This window comes from Notechis scutatus, chromosome Z (assembly GCF_049901735.1).
Source record: "Notechis scutatus isolate UNSWTSFEM ecotype Mainland chromosome Z, rNotScu1.2, whole genome shotgun sequence".
Lineage (NCBI taxonomy): Eukaryota > Metazoa > Chordata > Lepidosauria > Squamata > Elapidae > Notechis > Notechis scutatus.
In genome coordinates this window covers 79127248-79146209 of record NC_142025.1, presented here as the reverse complement: position 1 = coordinate 79146209, position 18962 = coordinate 79127248, and the positions used below count along the sequence as shown (strand labels likewise).

At 34.7% G+C, this 18962-nt stretch overlaps 1 protein-coding gene across 1 annotated transcript in view; it reads right to left on the bottom strand.

Annotated features, from left to right (window-relative positions):
- Window positions 1-2409: 2409 nt before the first annotated feature.
- The window catches only part of LOC113419115 (zona pellucida-binding protein 1-like), a 38570-nt gene continuing 22017 nt past the window's right edge, over window positions 2410-18962 (bottom strand). Inside the window, exons 4-8 of the mRNA XM_087947328.1 lie at window positions 18104-18180; window positions 16082-16256; window positions 12143-12304; window positions 8649-8721; window positions 2410-2803 (exon numbers count right to left, since the gene is read on the bottom strand). Coding sequence (XP_087803454.1) covers window positions 2410-2803; window positions 8649-8721; window positions 12143-12304; window positions 16082-16256; window positions 18104-18180 — 881 coding nt within the window. The remainder of the gene's footprint in view (window positions 2804-8648; window positions 8722-12142; window positions 12305-16081; window positions 16257-18103; window positions 18181-18962) is intronic.

Here is an 18962-nt window from a genome sequence, read left to right as displayed (position 1 = left end):
ACAGAGAATGGGCGTATCAGGTAAGTACCAACGCCCTTTTTCTTCTGTCACAATCCTTAAATTGCACCTCAGCATCCAAATGCCAGTATAAATCAGGCAATTTTTTTGGTTGCATTACTTTTTTATTAAGCACATGCTCAATTGCATTTTTACCATCCTTCCCCCATCCTTATATAATAATTCTAAACCTAGTTTATCCAAAGAAAATTACTAAGCAGAATTAGAACTGCGACGGAAAAATTAAAAACATTGATACCAAATATTATATGCTTTCCTCATGTTGTGAAAGTATATGTTTTTCTCTGTGCTATGCAAGGATACCATAGTGTATATGTCTATGCCAATTTCTATTTTTACCTATGCATATAGGTCAAATGATCCTATATAGATAAGGAAGATTAGTCCAGAACATAGTTTTGTGTATATGAACCATCTACTCTGCATATATCAACAGCTTTTTATAGAGGCAAGGTTGGATTAAAATAATTGTTTTCATTTCCATTGAAGATGAAATTGGTGTTTGTATACGTATCTATTTTGTGTATAATTTTCACAGTTGAAACATATTTTATAAGGTTAAAAATATTTTTATATTAATTTGGAGGAGGGGTGCAAAAGGTACAGCTGGATGTCACATGTACCCCTCAGTGCAATGGAAATAGCACTGCCCTTGTTTAGAGGTATATTATTCAGAATATCCGTTTTAAAAATTAATTTTTGAAAATATTGCTGCTGCTTCTACTAAACAAATGTACCAAAAATGAATACATTTTAATGTAGAATCCTATATTAGTGGAAGTAAATACATAATGAAGAATATAGCCATGAGCCTTGTTCTGCAAAGAATGTGAAGTAAAATTATTCGCGCACAGAAGGATTTGCCGAATACTGTTGCCTCATTATCAATCATGTTTTAAACTAGTTTTCTTTCTTGTGTTTAAAATATATAAAAGCTGCAGCTTGAATAACAAATATTGTTTACACTGACTTTCTTTGATAATGATAAAAAACATTAAAATATTTGTGAATGTCATTCTACATAATGCAGTATTTGCATATTATTCTAGATACTTAGGTAAATATTTTATACTATTATACTACTATTTTATGCAAAGTGTGTGTTTTAAATCAGAGAACAAAATCCAGGAAGAAAGTTTTTGTACAAATCATAAACCAAAGCTATTTAGGTGCTAAATAGAGATTTACTACATAATAATCTACTGGATTATGCTCTTACACTTTTTGTGCACCTGATCTCTTCTAACATTTTGTTATCAGTATTCTTAGAAGTCATTTTGAAGTATGTATTGATACGTAGCACCATCTGTGCCAAATTGTTAAATATTTAAAAAAAATGAAAGCTATCTTAGCGTTTATGTTAGCAATAATTTGTGGTAATTATCTTATTTTGATTCTTACAAATAAGTCTTTGCAATGTAATATCAAAGCTTTTATTTTAATAAAATATTTTTATATTTTATGCCTCGTTTACAAATGTATAATTTCATAAAAATGGTACACTTTTATATTGATAGTTTTGTTGTTATACAGAATAATAATCATATGCATTTTTTCCAATATTCCACTTTCTCAGTTTGCACAGAGCTGCAACATAACTATGTTTTGTTGCAGTTTTGTTTCTGAAATGTCTGAATTTTGGGCTGGTGCAATGAAGAAATCTCACTACAGGATTGAAAATGCTATATATGAAACAAACAGCATTTATAACAACAATATAACTCAGTAAGTTAGAAAAACAGTGACATTTGAAAATAAGAAATGTTTAAAATTGACAAAATATTTTAACAGCAACCCTTTTGCTTAAAAAGCATTTAATGGATTCTGTTCTAAGCTTTTGTCTGTACTACTTATTAACAGTGAATGATAGATAAGCAAGTTTGTCAGGTTATAGAACCAGAAATGTGTTTTTTAAATTCTTCGCTCTTGGCCCACCATCTGGTTCTGTAACCTGACAAATTTGCTTAACTTTGACCTCATCTGGGCTTTCTGATACAGTTGAATGAATCCACGTACTTACACTTTTCAGTATTATATGCGGCAAAACACATTGCTGTTACTTAATGTTTAGAATAAATAAATTTGATATTTTTCAGTTTTTCATCAGATTTAATTCACAGTACAGCATAAGACATCACAAATTATAATTTCATTTGTATGCCACTTCTTTTTTCCATAGGGCTTAAAGAGAATCTTAGTTCAGATTTTGATTGGAGAATTTCTTTTAAAAAAAAGATATAATGTTCCCGAACAATTTCATATCTAATATGGTTAATTTGCCACTTTTAATACATGTTCAAAGTTTTAATGTAATTAATACTTTTTAAGTAACATAATTCATTTCAAAGTACTTTTTAAAATAAAATTCTGCCAATGGTTGCTATAAAGCAGCTAGGATTGCTTATGCTTCATTATATCAATTAAGCACTGCTGAGTATGTTCCGGAGCATTTGTAAAGAAATTGCTGTTGTTTTCCAAAGTGATTGATGACTTCTCTCCAAAATTAATTTCAAATTTCCCTGGTGCCATTTGATTAGGAGATAGATTTGTACCATCTGTGGATGCTTCTGTTATTTCATCACTGCTTAGTAACCCTATAGATTCTTCTTCTAAAAAGCTAATCTTATTTCTTTGTTGTTTGATTGGATTTAATTTATTTCTTTGTTCTTGAATTTCTGTATCACTTGCAATGTTTGCAAATGCTTGCAATCTCTTCTTAACTTGAGATTCTGCTTCTTTTATGTATTGAGTTGCTATTGTTTTTTTGCAGCAATTGATTATGATCCTGTAAGAATTATATAGAAAACAGTTGGAATTATGAGTGAAAATTGATGAACTATTCATATAAAGCCAGACCATATAATTTGATTTGGGAAGACAGAAAAATAAAAACAATGTATTGAAATATAGAATGGAACCTGATATCACTTAATATTTGTAGAATTGTAGTTTGGCATTGACTGTGTGAACCCTGTTCTATTTATTTATTGGATGGATGGATTGATTATTTGATTAATGTGCCAACCATCTTGTCTGGAGGCAACTTTGGACAGCCTAAAAACATTAAGACCAGAAGAATTGAAAAGATAAAATGGAAATAACAATAATCATATGCTTAAAGTGTCAATTGCATAATTTTTTCCCTATGGCTTTATTCCAATTTTTTATTACCATTTCAGACAGGTGGCTGTCCAGTCTCCTTTTAAAAGCTTCCAGTGATGGAGCACCCATAACTTCTGAAGGAAAGTCATTTCACTGGTTGATTGTTCTCATTGTCAGGAAATTTCTCCTTAGTTCTAGGCTGCTTCTGTCCTTGATTAGTTTCCATCCTTTTTTTGGGGGGGTCTTGCCTTCTGGTGTTTTGGAAAATAGGTTCCCCCCTTTGTGGCAGCCCCTCAAACATTGGACTATCACTCTCATATTGCCCCAGTCCTTCTTTACACTAAACCAGATATATCCAATTCCTACAACCATTCTTCATATGTTTTAGCCTCCAGCCCTCTAATCATCTTTGTTGCCCTTTTCTGCACTCTTTCCAGAGACTCAGCATGTTTTTATAATATGATGACCAAAACTGGATGCAGTATTCCAAGTGTGGTCTTACCAAGGCATTATAAAGTGATATTAAGTTCACCTGATCTTGATTCTGTCCCTCTATTAATGCAGTCTAAGATTTCATTGTCCTTTTTTTTGGGGGGGGGGCTGTTACCATGTAGATGTTACCACATACTACTGGCTCATATTTAACTTCCATTAGGACTCCAAGATCCTTCTCACAGTTACTGCTATTGAGCCAGGTTTTACTTAGTCTATACTTGAATATTTGGTTTTCTTGCCTAAGTGTCAAACCTTTCTCTACATTGAATTTTATTTTGGGCCCAGTGTTCAAATCTGTCAAGATCCATCTGGATTTTGAGCCTATCTTCTGGGGTGTTGGCGATGTAATGTTTATACATTTTATTCACTTTTATAAGGAGGAAAACACAAATTTGCTGAGAAGAGAATTAATTAACAAGATATCAGAACTTATTATAGATAAGACAAAAGAAAAAAAACTTCTTGCAATTCTTACTTAAATGTCTAATTCAGTTGACTGATTTCATCATTTTCAAGTAAATAGCATACTATTAAAAGAATTGTAGAATCAAGGAGAGACTTGATTAAATTTAAATCTCATATGACAACTTCTATTGATGAAGTATGATTTAGAAATCCCAAAATTTAAAAAAAATGAAATGAATGCAGAATTTAGATACAGTAGATATCCAGCAATGATTTAGATATACAGCAATGATTTCAATGACAAAAATATGTTTTATTATTACATTACTCTGCTCCTAATGATAAAATAGGCAATACATTTTCTAAAAACTAGAAGTGTAATGAGCAGGTCAGATCATTCATATTGGCGGTAGTATTGTAAAGTTCAACTGTTCTGGATAATGATTCATTACAGCATGAAACAAATTGTGGGTTGGATTTGAAACCATATATTCCCTCACAAAAATTAGTTTTGTGAGTAGTAACTGTTTCAGGAATATTATATCTTTTTTTTTTACTAGACAAGCATTGGCATTTTTCCTACACTGGAAGAACAGCTAACCAAGTTGTGAGAGTATGTTTCAATACTTAGAATAAATTTGCATTTTATAAGTAAATCTGATACAGGATTTAATTTAATCTGGAAAGTTTAACACAGGGACCTGTATCACATCCAAAATGTTGGCTATATTTCAATTTGTAGGATTTTCAAATCTAAATAGACTAAGTAATATGGGCAGCATTATTGTAGTACATACATTTAGTGATTTATATTGTTTTAATCATAGTTACTACTATTTTTTTTTGGAACAAATTTTATTAATTTTAAAGACAAACAAACCATCATTAACCATTGAATACATAAAACCTCTTTCCATTATTAATTTTACAAGTCAAGTAAAATATTATTTTATACAACATAATTCTGTTTTACACCATTTCCATATGGACATATAAATATCTCTTAGCAAATTTCTCATTATTTCTCTTTTCGTATTCAATTTCATTATTATTATTGTTATTTTCTATATTTATCCAATTTATAATCATCATCTACATTTCTCTCTGACTTGATTACCATTATTCTCATCGAACATTCCTCCGAGGTTTTATTAATTCTCAAACAAACATGAACACACAAAACACAAAAATATAAAACTTCTTTTAAGAAAGTAGTTTGGCCCCAGATTACCCCTCTTTGTATGGACTCAATTAAATTCATGCTCATCTTATATACCATTACCTATCTTATTTACCATTCTATATCTTCTATATAACTTCTCCCCGCTTTTCATTCTTCTTAATTCTATTTTATTTAATTCATTTTAATTTAAATCATTGTATTTGTATTTTTTGTCCATTCTTTCCAAATTATCCATTTATCTCATTCCCTATAATAAAAAAAAAAAAGGATTTCTCCTGAAATCACTGATCAGAGTATGATGCCTTTCTATCCTCCCCTAAATTAATATTTAAAATAACGCCTAGTACCCAATCTGATTCTGCTTAGTACATTCTACCTGCTAACTTTTAAAAAGAAAAAAATAATAAGTCCAAAATAATTAATATAATTAGATAATAAATAAAATCTTATAACATTCCAATTATCTATTTCAAAAAACAAATGCTAGAATAATAAGTTTATAGCAAAATCAACACAATAGTCAATTAAACTCTTTAATTAAACTTAATATTTTAAACATTCCTTTTAATATTTTGTTAAATTTTAAAGTCTATCATTACTAAACATTTCAATATTTTAATCTTTTATTAATTCTTATAACATTCTAATTTTCTATTTCTAATACAAATACTACAATACCATCTTATGTACCTTGCAGAATCTTCTTTTTAAAGAAATTATACATCACCCTTTATCCCTGAAAAAAATTCCTTTTTTCCCATCTTGTTTTATACCTTTGTGGCTTTCCCCCCTTTTCCCTTCCTTTCTTATCCCACCTGGCCTTTTACCTCCTCTAATAACCTCCGCCTTTTTAGCTTCCCCTCTCTGTTGTATTCCTTTTTTCTTTTGCTTAGTAACATTGTGTTGATTTTGCATCTTATTTTTCTCTTTCTTGAGTGTTGCTTTGTTTAGAGTTTAACAGTGATTTTTAAACATTTGAAATCATATATTCAGTTATTTATAATAAATTAATGATACATTGGAAAACTTAAAGAGATTTGTTAAAATGCTTGCTTATTTCTTTATATGTTGTTCTTTTTTCTCTCTCTCTCTTTTTTTTTTTTTTTGGTTTCTTGTTTGTTGATATATTCACTTTCAATGTTTTTCACTTTAAATATTTAATTTTTAAAAGGTCAGGGGCCAGAATACAGAATACCATAAATGGAAGGGACCTTGAAGATCTTTTAGTTTAACCCCCAGCTTAAGCAAGAGACCCTATACCATTTCAGTCTAAACTCTTCTTAAAAACCTCCTGTGATGGAGCGCTTACAACTTCTGAAAGGCAAGCCATTCCACTGATTTATTGTTCTAACTGTCAGGAAATTTATCCTTATTTCTAGGTTGGATAAAGAGGTTACATCCTATTGTTAAGGAAGATTTGATAAAGTCTGCAGTAATAAAAAAAAGATGTCTGTCCTTTGTATGGACTTATCCCCCATAATCATTCTAGCTATTGTTTCAGATGAGAAATAAAGATCAGGAATACCAGATATAATGGTGATTTTAAATTTTACACTTAATTCTGAATAAGATGGTATATCAACACATCCCTAGCATTTCTTCTGCTTCACTAGTAACTTGGAAGAAGAAAAACTTGTTATATCGTTTTATTTTTTTCAAACTCAAACTTTCTACAAAGCAATAGCAAAATACTTTGCAATGGTAGTGAAAATGAGGCATGAGCTGATATAAGCTGTCCCATAGTTATATCTCAGTTTAATTACAATCATAGGACTGGAAGACACTTCTAGTCCAACCCTGGCTCAAGGCAGGTGTTTTATGCCGTACATGTCAAATCATTGTCCAGTCTATTTTTGAAAACCTCCAGTTATTTTCACTGAAGAAACCTACTTGCTGCATACCTTGATACTATTCAATGTTCTGTTTTATCTTTAATAGTATTTTCTCTATATATTTTTATATGTATGTGTAATGAATGTATGTACAGGATGGAATAAGCCAAAATAAATACAGAAAATAGATAAACCATCTATACGGTTCTCTTCAAACTGAACCACAAACCAGCCAGCCACGTTTTACTTTAATGTGTTATAGAAAATTGTCAACTAAGAAAATTGGATTGAATGATGAAATCAACTATACCTTAAATCTTTGGTGTATATATTGCTGTACAGCCAATTTATGAATAAAGGTATTGATTGCAATTGCACAGAGATTCAGTGGATTATTTTACTTTAATTAAGTTTAGTCAAGATATCCAAAGAGAAGGCTTCTAAGCAACAACCAAACCGTTCAGTCAAAGAAGGGCTTTTGCATTTGCACAGGATTACTTTACTTGGGTTATCTGGGCTTTTCTGTTTTTATTTTTACCATTTGTGTTCATAAAGCATAGCAAAACTCATGGGTAAAATATGGACATACAGTCATAGAGGTAATGATCAGTATCAAGCTGGATACCTATTTTTTTAATTATCAGATTCATCAGGATGATTACAAGCTTTCATTTGTACTCCTTATATGAAGAGGAATTAGAATTATTATTATGTATCACATTTGCATCCCATAATCCGTCCAGAATATAGAGCAGGTATACTGTATATGTTACTCATACTGATACCCTGGGCTTGATAAAATTTGATGGAATCTATGAGGTGTCAGGAGTACATTAAGTAGGCAATTGGCACCACAGAGATGACACTACCTACCTCAACTAATCCTCTCAATTCCACCCAAAAAGCAGTGCAGCCACTCCAGGAGATGGATACTTTTCTGTTCAAAAGTGTTGTTTGTTCAAAATTTCATACACATAGGTTTGACTTACAGCAGTTTGTTTAATGACCACTTGAAATTACAATGGCACTGAAAAAAGTGACTTAAAGCAATTTTTCACACTAGCTATCGTTGTAACATCCACATGGTCACATAATCAAAATTCAGATACTTGGCAACTGACTCATATTTATGATAGTTGCAATTGTCCCTGGATCATGGGATCTCATTTTGCAACTTCTGACAAGCAAGCCAGATTCACTTAACAACCATGTTACTAATTGAGCAACTAGAATGAGTTATTTAATAACTGTTGTAAGAAACGCTGTAAAGAGAGGCAAAATTCACTTAACAGATGTGTTGCTTAAGAGCAGAAACTTTGGTCGTAAGGTAAGGACTACCTGTAATAGCAAACTTTGTATCATTCAGCTTGCTATGTAAATATTCTAAAATTGTGGATGATTAAATGGTATAAAATTCTAAACGTGGGAATTAAATAGAAAATTACTATCTCTTTTGACATACTTTCATGGGTTGCATTTACTGAATTCAATATACTCAATTCAATTCAACAAAATGGCTTTCTTCAGCTGCTGAAATGAGGGGATGCAAAAGTTATATTGATAAATAATATTTAAGATGTTTATCAACATTCAAAATAGAATAAGTTTCTTACATCCACGTTGTCCCAAGAAAAATACTAGTTGCTGTGGAAGATATTAAAAAGGCCATCCACATTGGTAGAATTTCTGAAAAACAGAAACAAAAAACATTAATTTAGAAGTCCTATTTTATCTAACACAAATTCAAGTTTGCCAAAGGAATCCCAGACATGACTTAGATTAAGTAAAAACAATCAGGGATCACCAACAGGAATGCTACTCAGCTAAATTTTGCAGAATTCTCTGAAGCAGTAATTAAAATAGGAAGGTGTTGATCTTAAATAATAATTTTAGATAATGAACTGTAGAGCTAATTAGATCTAATGATTAAGACACCAGGCTAGGAAGCAGGAAACAATAAATTTAAGTCCACCTTGGCCATAAAAACTAGCTGGATAACTTTGGGCTAGTCACACTTTCTCAGCCGAAGCCACCTCACAGGGTTGTTGATAAGGGGAAAACAGGAGGTGGATATGTTTGCTGCCTTGAATTTTTTATAAAAATAATAAAGGTAGGATACAAATAAATTATTAAGTCATCAGCACTTCTAGAGTGCTCTGCAACTGATATGGACAGTAAAATGAAACAAAGCAAAAACTTGTCACCATAATTTGGAAGATAGCACAAAAAAAGTAGATGTACAGAAATTCCAGTTCATGGAAGAAGTTTCTGCGTCTATGTTTTAATTATCTTTAAAATATTGTACTTCTGTACCAGGTGTAAGATAGCTGCTTATGCCATCTTAACAATGTTTATACATCTTTAGATATCTTGATTGAGATATCAACATGTCCAATGGATCTTTAAAAATAATTAAAATTATACATACTGTGTTTTTGTCTAAACATACTGGATTGCATATTGTCAATGACTAATACTTTACAATATCAATTAATACTATAAATATCTATGAAATATAAATCACATATTACAAGGGATTATTTTTTAAAAAAGTCAAAATAATTGTAAAGAAATAGAAAATGGAAAGAGGAGCTAGTGTTTACTGTAAGAAATTCAGAAATTAAGAGAAGAGACCAACAGTTAAAAGTTTTAACAAATACACAGTACATCAATCCCACACCCTCAGTTCCTTTCTTTAAGGTTAAAACAAATTTATAACAAATTGCAAATTGCAGCAAAGAAGAAAGCTTTCACCTAAAGCAGGTTTATGCTTATGGCAGAGATTTGGAGAACTGAAAGAATGCTAGATACAAAACTGGCACAAGATTAAAATAGCAACAAGTTTCCAAATATTGTAATTGGGATGATTATAATACATAAATAATGGTTAAATATATGCATTCAAATTAAAAAATATTCAAAACTTTAAAAACTTGAGGATTTGCTACAAATCAGCTGAATCTCTCTTCTTTAAATAGTCAACAAAAATGAGCTGCTTTCTGACTTACATATCACTCTTATGCTCTGGTATTTTAAAATCCATTTTCTGATCTAAGTTTTCCCCATATGTTTATAATCCAACATATTTTACACTCTAAATCCATATTCAAATCAGACTCAGTCTCTGCTTTATCCAACAAACTCTTTGTCAGCCTTGGAAGCCATTTTTTCCCTTTGGAGCTTCGAGGATGCCACATTTAGTGGGAGGGGGGATTGCAAGGAGCGATGGAAGATTAGCCACAACTACATTCCTTTCTCTGGGAGTCAATGACAATTGCCCTGCACCTGCAGGGGAGTGACTGGGGGTTGTCTTCAGTTGGGATGAAGATATGATTGGATCATGTGATGGACTTGTGGGTGCAGGGGACAGATTCTCGACTTTCTTTTGGGTGGGGGAAAACCCGGAACTCTCAGATTCGGGTTTTCCCAGATGCCAATATGACAACTTTAATAAAATGGAACTTTGAGGAAATGCTAGCCTCAGAGTCGTCTTTCTTAGAGGTTATTACTTGGAACCCTGACATTGTTACTCTATATCTTTTGCTACAGCATTACCCAATTTTGTAATTTTTGAGTAAATTGTTTTCCCAAAGTATATTTGTTCTACAGTGTTTCTTCATTATATTTATTTTTCTCTCTTCCAAGTCTCCTCTTATCATCTGTTTATTTTCCAATCAACAAAATTTCCCATAGGAGGTTTTCTAACAATTAGTTTCAAAGATTTTATCTAGTGTTTTATAAATTTTTAAACACCACAAAGGAAATATTCTTTCAAGTCCATCTAACCCTTAACAGTCCAAAATTTTGTCCCCTTTTGTTGTATTCTAAAAATTAAAGCGTCTTTTGTTAATCTTTACATTTATTCAGAGTTTCTTTCATCTATGGTAGAAAGAAAACAACTTTCTAAAGTAATTAAGAGATGAAATAGGTGAATTCAGTGTCTCTTTGTAACGTGCCAAGCATGAGTTAGGCAAGATGGATATTCCTAAGGCCCCCAGGTCTTCCAAATCTACTGGGGAATGCCATTTTGCAATTTCTTCACAAGGAAAATCTGTATGGAGCCAAACCTGGCAATTATTATCCAGAGAGGAGTTCTGAGGAGTCAATTCTTTCACTGACTTCTATTTTAGCCATGTTCGTTCAGTCTGCAAAAAGCAGAACTATGCTCAGCTTACCATACTACCCTGGAAACTATAAGTCAGTACACTTTTGTCTTTTTAGGCTGCAGTGCCCTGATCAGGCCCTAGATTTCTAATATTTTGTCAAGCTGTTGGAACATGTATATACATTTATATATAATGAATTTCACCAATTTTATTCATATACAGCAAGAAACTCAGGATATCACTACATTTTATACAGAATCTGTTAGTAGAAAGCTACAGTGTTTAAAACATGGAACTTTTCTAATCTGTATAACACTTTCAATCTAAGCTTGGAATAATGAAGCACTTTGACTTGGTCAGTACTTAAATGGGAGATACGAGGAGATCCTAGGACTGTAAATTATGCTTGTGACATAACCACATATTCCTGATGCTTGTGAGATGACCCTCACACGGCATAACCAGTTGGTCATGTGACCAGCCAGGGTGACATTACTACTAGATGATTTTCACATATCGTGACCAATCAGTCACTTGACCAACTGATTGCATAAGAACTTTAAAAGCAGAAGAGAACTGAAGCAAGACTCTTCAAAGTTCCACTGAACAAAGTTCCACCTAGTCTGGTAGTGAAACATTCAGAAACTAAACATTCAGAAAACAAACCACCACCATCATCTACCACCCAAGATACACATATTTTCCACTATTTATATTCATATATATTTTATGTTTCTAGACTGCTTATCTCCCTCAAGGAATATATGGCAAATGCCTGAAAAGATTTGATATTTTGCTAATGATGATACATAAAGTATAAGAAAAACAGCTTATATGAAAATCAAAGCTGAATTAAGTATTTGGTTAAAAAATCTGTTACGAGTTCCAATACACTGCACAATTGCTTGAACACCTCCAGTTAACTTGTTTGGTGTATTTGTGAATATAATTCACCATCAAAAAGTAAATTGAATCTATACACATTGTATTTTGTAACTTACTATGGCATTTTTTTCCTGTGACTGCACCTTTTCCATCGCTGCTTTGGTGTTTTGGGCAATTTTCACAAGCCACCTGACCATATTTTCCATTATAGGACCCAGCAGGACATAAAATACAGTTTGTTCCATATTTTGCACTGAATCTACCTGGTGGACATGTCACTATTCCATTAGAAAAGAAACAAAATTATGTATCATATAACAAATTATATACAATATAACAATTTATATACCTGCCTTCCATTGAGGACATATATACAGGGGTGGAATACAACAGGGTTAACTACCGGTTCGGGATTTACAAGGTTCGGTGATTTATGATGTGCTTCCCTGCAGGCGCCTGTAAATCGTCATCAGCACGCTGCGTGCAGAGAAGCAGCCTTTGAAACAGCCCTCTTTCCTGGCTTTTTTAACTGCAGCTGTGCCTTGTTCGGCAGCTGAAGTTGAAGAATCAGGAAATAAAGATCAGGTAAGAGTGGGCAGGTGGGCAAAAACATCAGCAGACATAGAACCGGTTCTATGTCTGCTGCTCTTCAGAGCTACCAGTTCTACAGAAGTGGACAGAACCGGTAGAAACCCACCCCTGCATATATACTGCATGAGCCAGAAACGGGGCTGTGAAAATACAGATTCCTCACATCCTGGATATAAACTGTTTCAACTTCTTCCCTCAAGGCGACACTATAGGGCATTGCACACCAAAACAACTAGACACAAAGACAGTTTTCCCATCATGTCATCACTCTGCTAAACAACTAATTCCAAAACACTGTCTTATGCCCTAGGATATCAAACTATGTAGCAGGGCTGTATTACTATTATCATCTTTCCAATTACCTATTATATTCCTTTAGCATCTTATGACTATCACTTTGTTGCTTATATCTTATGATTATATTGCTTGTTTTTATTTTGTATCTTATGACTATCACTGAGTTTTGTATCTTATGATTTATGATGGTCTTATAATTATAACCATGATTTATCATGTTGCTTGCATGTATACTGAGAGTTTATGCACCAGAGACTAATTCCTTGTGTGTCTAATCACACTTGGCCAATAAATAATTCTATTGTTCTTTTCTGTTCTGTTCTATTAATCCCATCCCATCTCATTCCATTCCATTCCAGCATATGGCCATAAGTGTGGACTGACTGTTGAGCATCCAAAATCTGATCATAAAACTGGGGTGAGAGGTGACGTCAAAATATTGAAACCAGATTGTCAATAGCTTTGGGGGGTCAGTTGTAACTGAACATTAGCCAAGATTTCAACGACTACTTGTATCAATCTCATTATATTGGAAGTGTAAAATAGGTAAGGGGATATATAATCATATGATATGGGTTTGCCTCAATATTGCCATAATATTGGTTTTATATTCATAATATAGCACATTAATCAAAGATGTCAATGTATTTTGAATTATATACCAAAATATGCTTACTTTCTGCTCATGAACTATTCTTAATGAAAGGATTAATAAAAAACTATTAGTTTGTAAACACATCATTAATTTATTGTCAATATGTTTTTTTATTTTTGTTGCTTTTTTATATATTAAAGAAATATTTTTTAAAAATATCAAGCATAGGGATCTGCAAAAAAACAAACAGGCAAATGATGAAATGTGAGAGGGGACATAAGGGAGTGCATTGGAAGTGCATTGGAGTGCAATCTCAAAGGCTAAAGATTACACTGAGATGCTGTAACACATCTTGCCACTTCTTATAATTTATATCAGCACTATTGCGGCTAGATTTTCTTGCCAAACCTTTTGCTTTCTTCCTAGCCTTTGTTCAAAGGAATAGTATACTTGAAGTTCCAGATGCAAAATACAACTATCAGACATTAACTCCAGATGGGTGGCTAGTTGTTAATTTCCCATTAACAAGTTATCTTTTCTCCTCTCCATCCTTCTTTTTTTTTAATAATTTTTTTTATTAATTTTCAATAAACAAACATACACAAACAAAACACAAAACATAAAAACATAAAAACATAAAACTTCTTTTTGGAAAGCGGCTTAGTCCCAGATTACATCTTTTTGTACAGACATAAATCAAATTCATGCTCACTTTATATACCATTTCATATCTTATTTACCATTCTACATTTTCTATATAGCTTCTCCCCTCTTTTCACTCTCTTAATTCTATTTTATTTATTTCATCTCAATTTAAATCATTATGCTTGTATCTTTTGTCTGTTCTATTTCAATTATCTATTATCTTTTCTCATTAACACAAAATTTCTCCTGTAATCACTGATTGAAGTATGATGCCTTTATATCTTTCCCCTAAATTTAACACTTAAAATAATATATAATTTTCATTCTGATTCTGCTTAGTACATTCTAAAGCTATGTACTATATTTTAAAATAGGAAGATAATAAGTTTATAATATAATTAAAACAATAATCCATAACAAATTAAACTCTATCGTTAAATCTTAAGCATTTTACACATTCCTTTTAATATTTTATCCCATTTTATAATCATATAATGTTCCAGTTTTCTAACATTATTTCAAATACAAATACAACAATACAGTCTTATATACTTTTGCAGAATCTCTTTTTTAATTATATTTTTACCCATTATCTCTGAATAAATCCTGTTTCTTTACATCTTGTTTCAAACCTTTGTAACTTATCTTCCCTTTTTCCCTTCCTTTCTTCTCCAATCTAGCCCTTTTACCCCCTTGTCTCTTGATCTCCACCCTCTTAATCTCCACCCTCTTCTGTATTCCTCTTTTCTGTTGCTTTCTGACATTGTATCGATTTTTCACCTTATTTTTCCCTTTTTTGGTTGTTTTTTTAAGTCTTAAATTCTCCATTCTCTTTCCTCTCTTTCCCTTTTCTTCCCCAGCTAGAGTTGCTTGTTCATTAAAGGTGGCTTCTTCTTCATCCCAATCCTCTTGTTCTTGTAGTTTCTGATAGGTAAAAATCGCCATTTCCAAGAAATGAAAAACAGATCCAGAAGAGCCCTTCCCTTCTTGTTCCTCTTCTTTTAGCTTTTTAAATTCCATTTTCAGTTCATCAACAAATAATGCCATTGTGAAAAAAAATTTTAAACAACCCAGATGTTTTTAGTCTTTCAAATAATAATTTCCAAAGGTCCCAAAGCAATCCAAATACACACAGTCTGTTTCATTTAGCACTTTCTTCTTTTTATACTTTCTCTTCCTGGGGTTACAGTTCAGTTGCAAAGTTCCAAAATATATCTTTTAGAAGTCTTGTTACAATTTAACTCTAGTCTTATAAGTTCCAAGCAGCCTCCTCCAGCAAAATCTTAATATTAATTCTTTTCCTCTCCCTTCCCACTTATAGCAAAAAAAAATTTTTTTTCCCCAATGTTCAGAAATCTTTAATGTCCCCTTGGCTTTAATTTTCAAATTTAATTACCCGCTGATGCCAAAACGGGTTTTTCTGATTTCCATCTGCTGTCACCATAAGGAAGGAGAGTGAGAAAAAACAAACTTTCCCTTTCTACTTTCATTCGCCGCTTTTTCCGATCTTCTTTGGAAACGATGTATCTTTAATGAAGTTTAAATTCCAGGGTATTTAAATGTTATTATCCCGGTCAGCCAAAAACTTTCACTTCTCAGCTTCCTCCTGCACATTCTTTATCCGGATGAAAGCTTCTTTGTGGCGGCCATTGCTGACCGCTGCTCCACTGCTTTCAGAAAAGGGAGTTAAGCCAGCTGAGGAGGGGGGTTGCGATTCCCCTGGACCCCTGTCGGATCTTCCCTGTCTTCAGTTACCTCTACAGGGTAACTATTAGCCCCCAAATCCGGCTGGATCGGGGGCACTCCAGCGGCGAGCGCAGCAGAAACCGTGCACGATCGCGGATTCCTGCTGCCGCCGAAGCCTTGCAAACCGGAAGTCCTCCCCATCCTTCTTTTATACCTCTCTATAATTCTACTGGAAACTCACCACAGCATCCTGGACATATTGTATTGTTGTTCATAGTACTCGTGTTTTTTCCAAACCCTGGTTTGCAATGATCTATTTTAACACCAGACAGAGTACCTGGAACATAACTTAAAAGATCACCAGGAAATGAATCTGTGTTTAGCACTTCAAAGAATTGCTTGATTTTGACATATGCCTACAATTTAAAAAGATGATTGCATTAATATTTGATTGTCAATTACTTCCAAAATGGATTATATATAGAATATAATACAAGATACTCCTTTCTGCTACCGTGTTTCTCACAAAATAAGGCCGGGCCTTTTTTTTTTTTGACCCCCGAAAAAACGGCTAGGCCGTCTTTTGGGGGGTGACTTAATTCCCCCCCCTTGCATCCTCGGGTGGCCGGGCGGCGACAGCTTGGATGTTCGGGAGACCTTCCGCCACCGTTGCTTTCCCTTCTCCCTTCCTGCCACGGCGTTAGAGCAACGCCGCAGCATTTGGTGCAGCCACGTGCGGCCAGTCAGGGCTCCTCCCTGCAACTGGAGCCCTGAGGAGACACTTGGCTTCAGGCGCTCCTGTCGCCGCCTTCCCTTTGCCTTTGAAGGTAAAGCGAATTATTTTAAAAGCGACACCCTACTACAACAAAGCCTCCCCTGCCCGAGAGGGCAGCCCAACCCGTGGGGAGGCGAATATCCCGGGCCGCAGCAGAGGATCGGCCCACCTCGGGAGAAGCGCCCAGCCTCCATCCCTGCCTGGTGCCGGGCAGAGCGCAGCTGACAGGCGGGCCCTCCTTCCGGCGGCAGAGCTTTCACCAAGGCAGCAAGCGCCTCCCGCCAGGCCCTCCGCTCATCCCGCCAGGGCGCGCTGGGCTGTGCAGGCTGGGCAGAGCCGGGAAGCGAGCCGCGGGTGTTTCCTGACTCTGCCCAGCCCGCACGGCTCCGGCGCGGCCCTGGCGGGATGAGCGGAGGCGCAGCGGGAGGCGCTCACTGCCTTGGTGAGAGCTCTGCTGTGAGAGCACAGCTCTGTCAGCTGTGCTGGGCGCCCCAGGCAGAGCTCTTCGCGCTCTGCCCAGCGCCAGGCAGGGATGGCGGCTGGGCGCTTCTCCCGAGGTGGGCCGATCCTGCGCTGCGGCCCCGGGAGATTCGCCTCCCCACGTGGGGTTGGGCTGCCCTCTCGGGCAGGGGAGTCTTTGTTGTAGTAGGGTGTCGTTTTTAAAATAATTTGCTTTACCTTCGAAGGCAAAGAGAAGGCGGCGACAGAAGCGCCTGAAGCCAAGTGTCTCCTCAGGGCTCTGGTTGCAGGGAGGAGCCCTGACTGGCCGCACATGGCTGCGCCAAATGCCGCGGCCTTGCTCTAACGCCGCGGCAGCAGGGGAGAAGGGAAAGCAATGGTGGCGGAAGGTCTCCCGATATGAAGTGCCCCACCAACGCAGGCAGCATCATATCCCGGCATGCAACAAAGTACTTCCTAATGGCAAGCCCCCCCCGCCATTTCCCCCCCCCATTTTGCATGTTTAATATGGGCCTTAATTTGGGGGGAGGGGCTTAATTTGATTTTATGCCAATAAAACATGGTGGGGCTTCCTATTGGTGGAAGCCGTATTGTTGGAGAAACACGGTATCTAACATCATAAATAGTAGTTTCTATACAATCAAAAATCAGTCATGTGCAAACTGCATTCTGGGCATGAACTTGTTGCAATATCCTCAGAATATATTAGGTTTTCTTGGTGAGTGTGTGTGTGGGGAGGGGGGCAGGCCTACCCACCCATTCTAGAAAATTATGAACCATCATTGAAACAAAAGTTCTAGTATAGAAAGTGGTTCACAAATTTGAAAACAATGTTCCACTAAAAGTTGATGAGATCTGTAGGTAGCAAAATCTGATAAGTGTGGCAGACCTTAATATTAAGAAAAATATATTGATTTTGTGGATTTACATGATTATCTCTTTTTTTTTTTTGACAGACTCATGTCTTGAAGTATACTATTTTCAAATATGATTATTTTTAAAAAATCTTTTAGAATAATTCTACATTACCTTTCTGATGCTGCTTTTGGAATGTTCACAATGAGAATTTTGACAAAAATCTCCTGTACCTAGTCCAAGAGGAAACACTGCAAAAAGTGAAAAAGAGAGAATGTTTTATGCTTTAATTACATTTTTGAAGATGGTTTTAAAACATATCTTAATGTAATAATTTAATGTATCAGAATACAGGTAAAATCAGTCTGCAATATCAGGGCATTATCAAATGGCAATGGTGATCTATGAAAATATATACTTAAAAGTTAGTTACTCAGGTATTGTTTTTTTTAAATTATTGATTAACCACAAAAACCAGCACATGATTTGAATCTATTAAGGATTAGTTCTGTATCTATTGGGAAAGAAGACCTTTTTAAAAAAACACTTTTTCCTTGAATATAAAAATAACAGGATTCAATCAATGTTTTCCTTCTAGCCAACACAGCTGTGCAATTAGGGAACCCAATGCAATAGCAGTTTTTGGGGACAGCTATAGAGAAATGGGGAGTTACCAAGGAGAAAAGAATTTTGTCAGTGGCAAAAGCTCATGGTTTTGCAGTCTTAGTATACAGTATGTTCTCTGAACACTAAGCAAAGATGATATGTCAACTGAAAAAACAATATTTTTAGATAAAATTATTCTTTGATTTATGATAATTGCCATCACTAAGTAATGTGGTTGTAAGGCATGATAGCATCACTTAGGGATAGCAATCTCTAAAGTCCCAGTTGCTGTTGTTAATCAAATCTCACAGTTGCCAGTTTACCACGAAAGGTTGAATGAGGGTGCAAGGGAGGGGGCAAGGAGAATACACAAAGGTGTGTGTGAGAGGCATGGTGCAGGTTGATGTGTGTGAGTGCACAAGAGGTA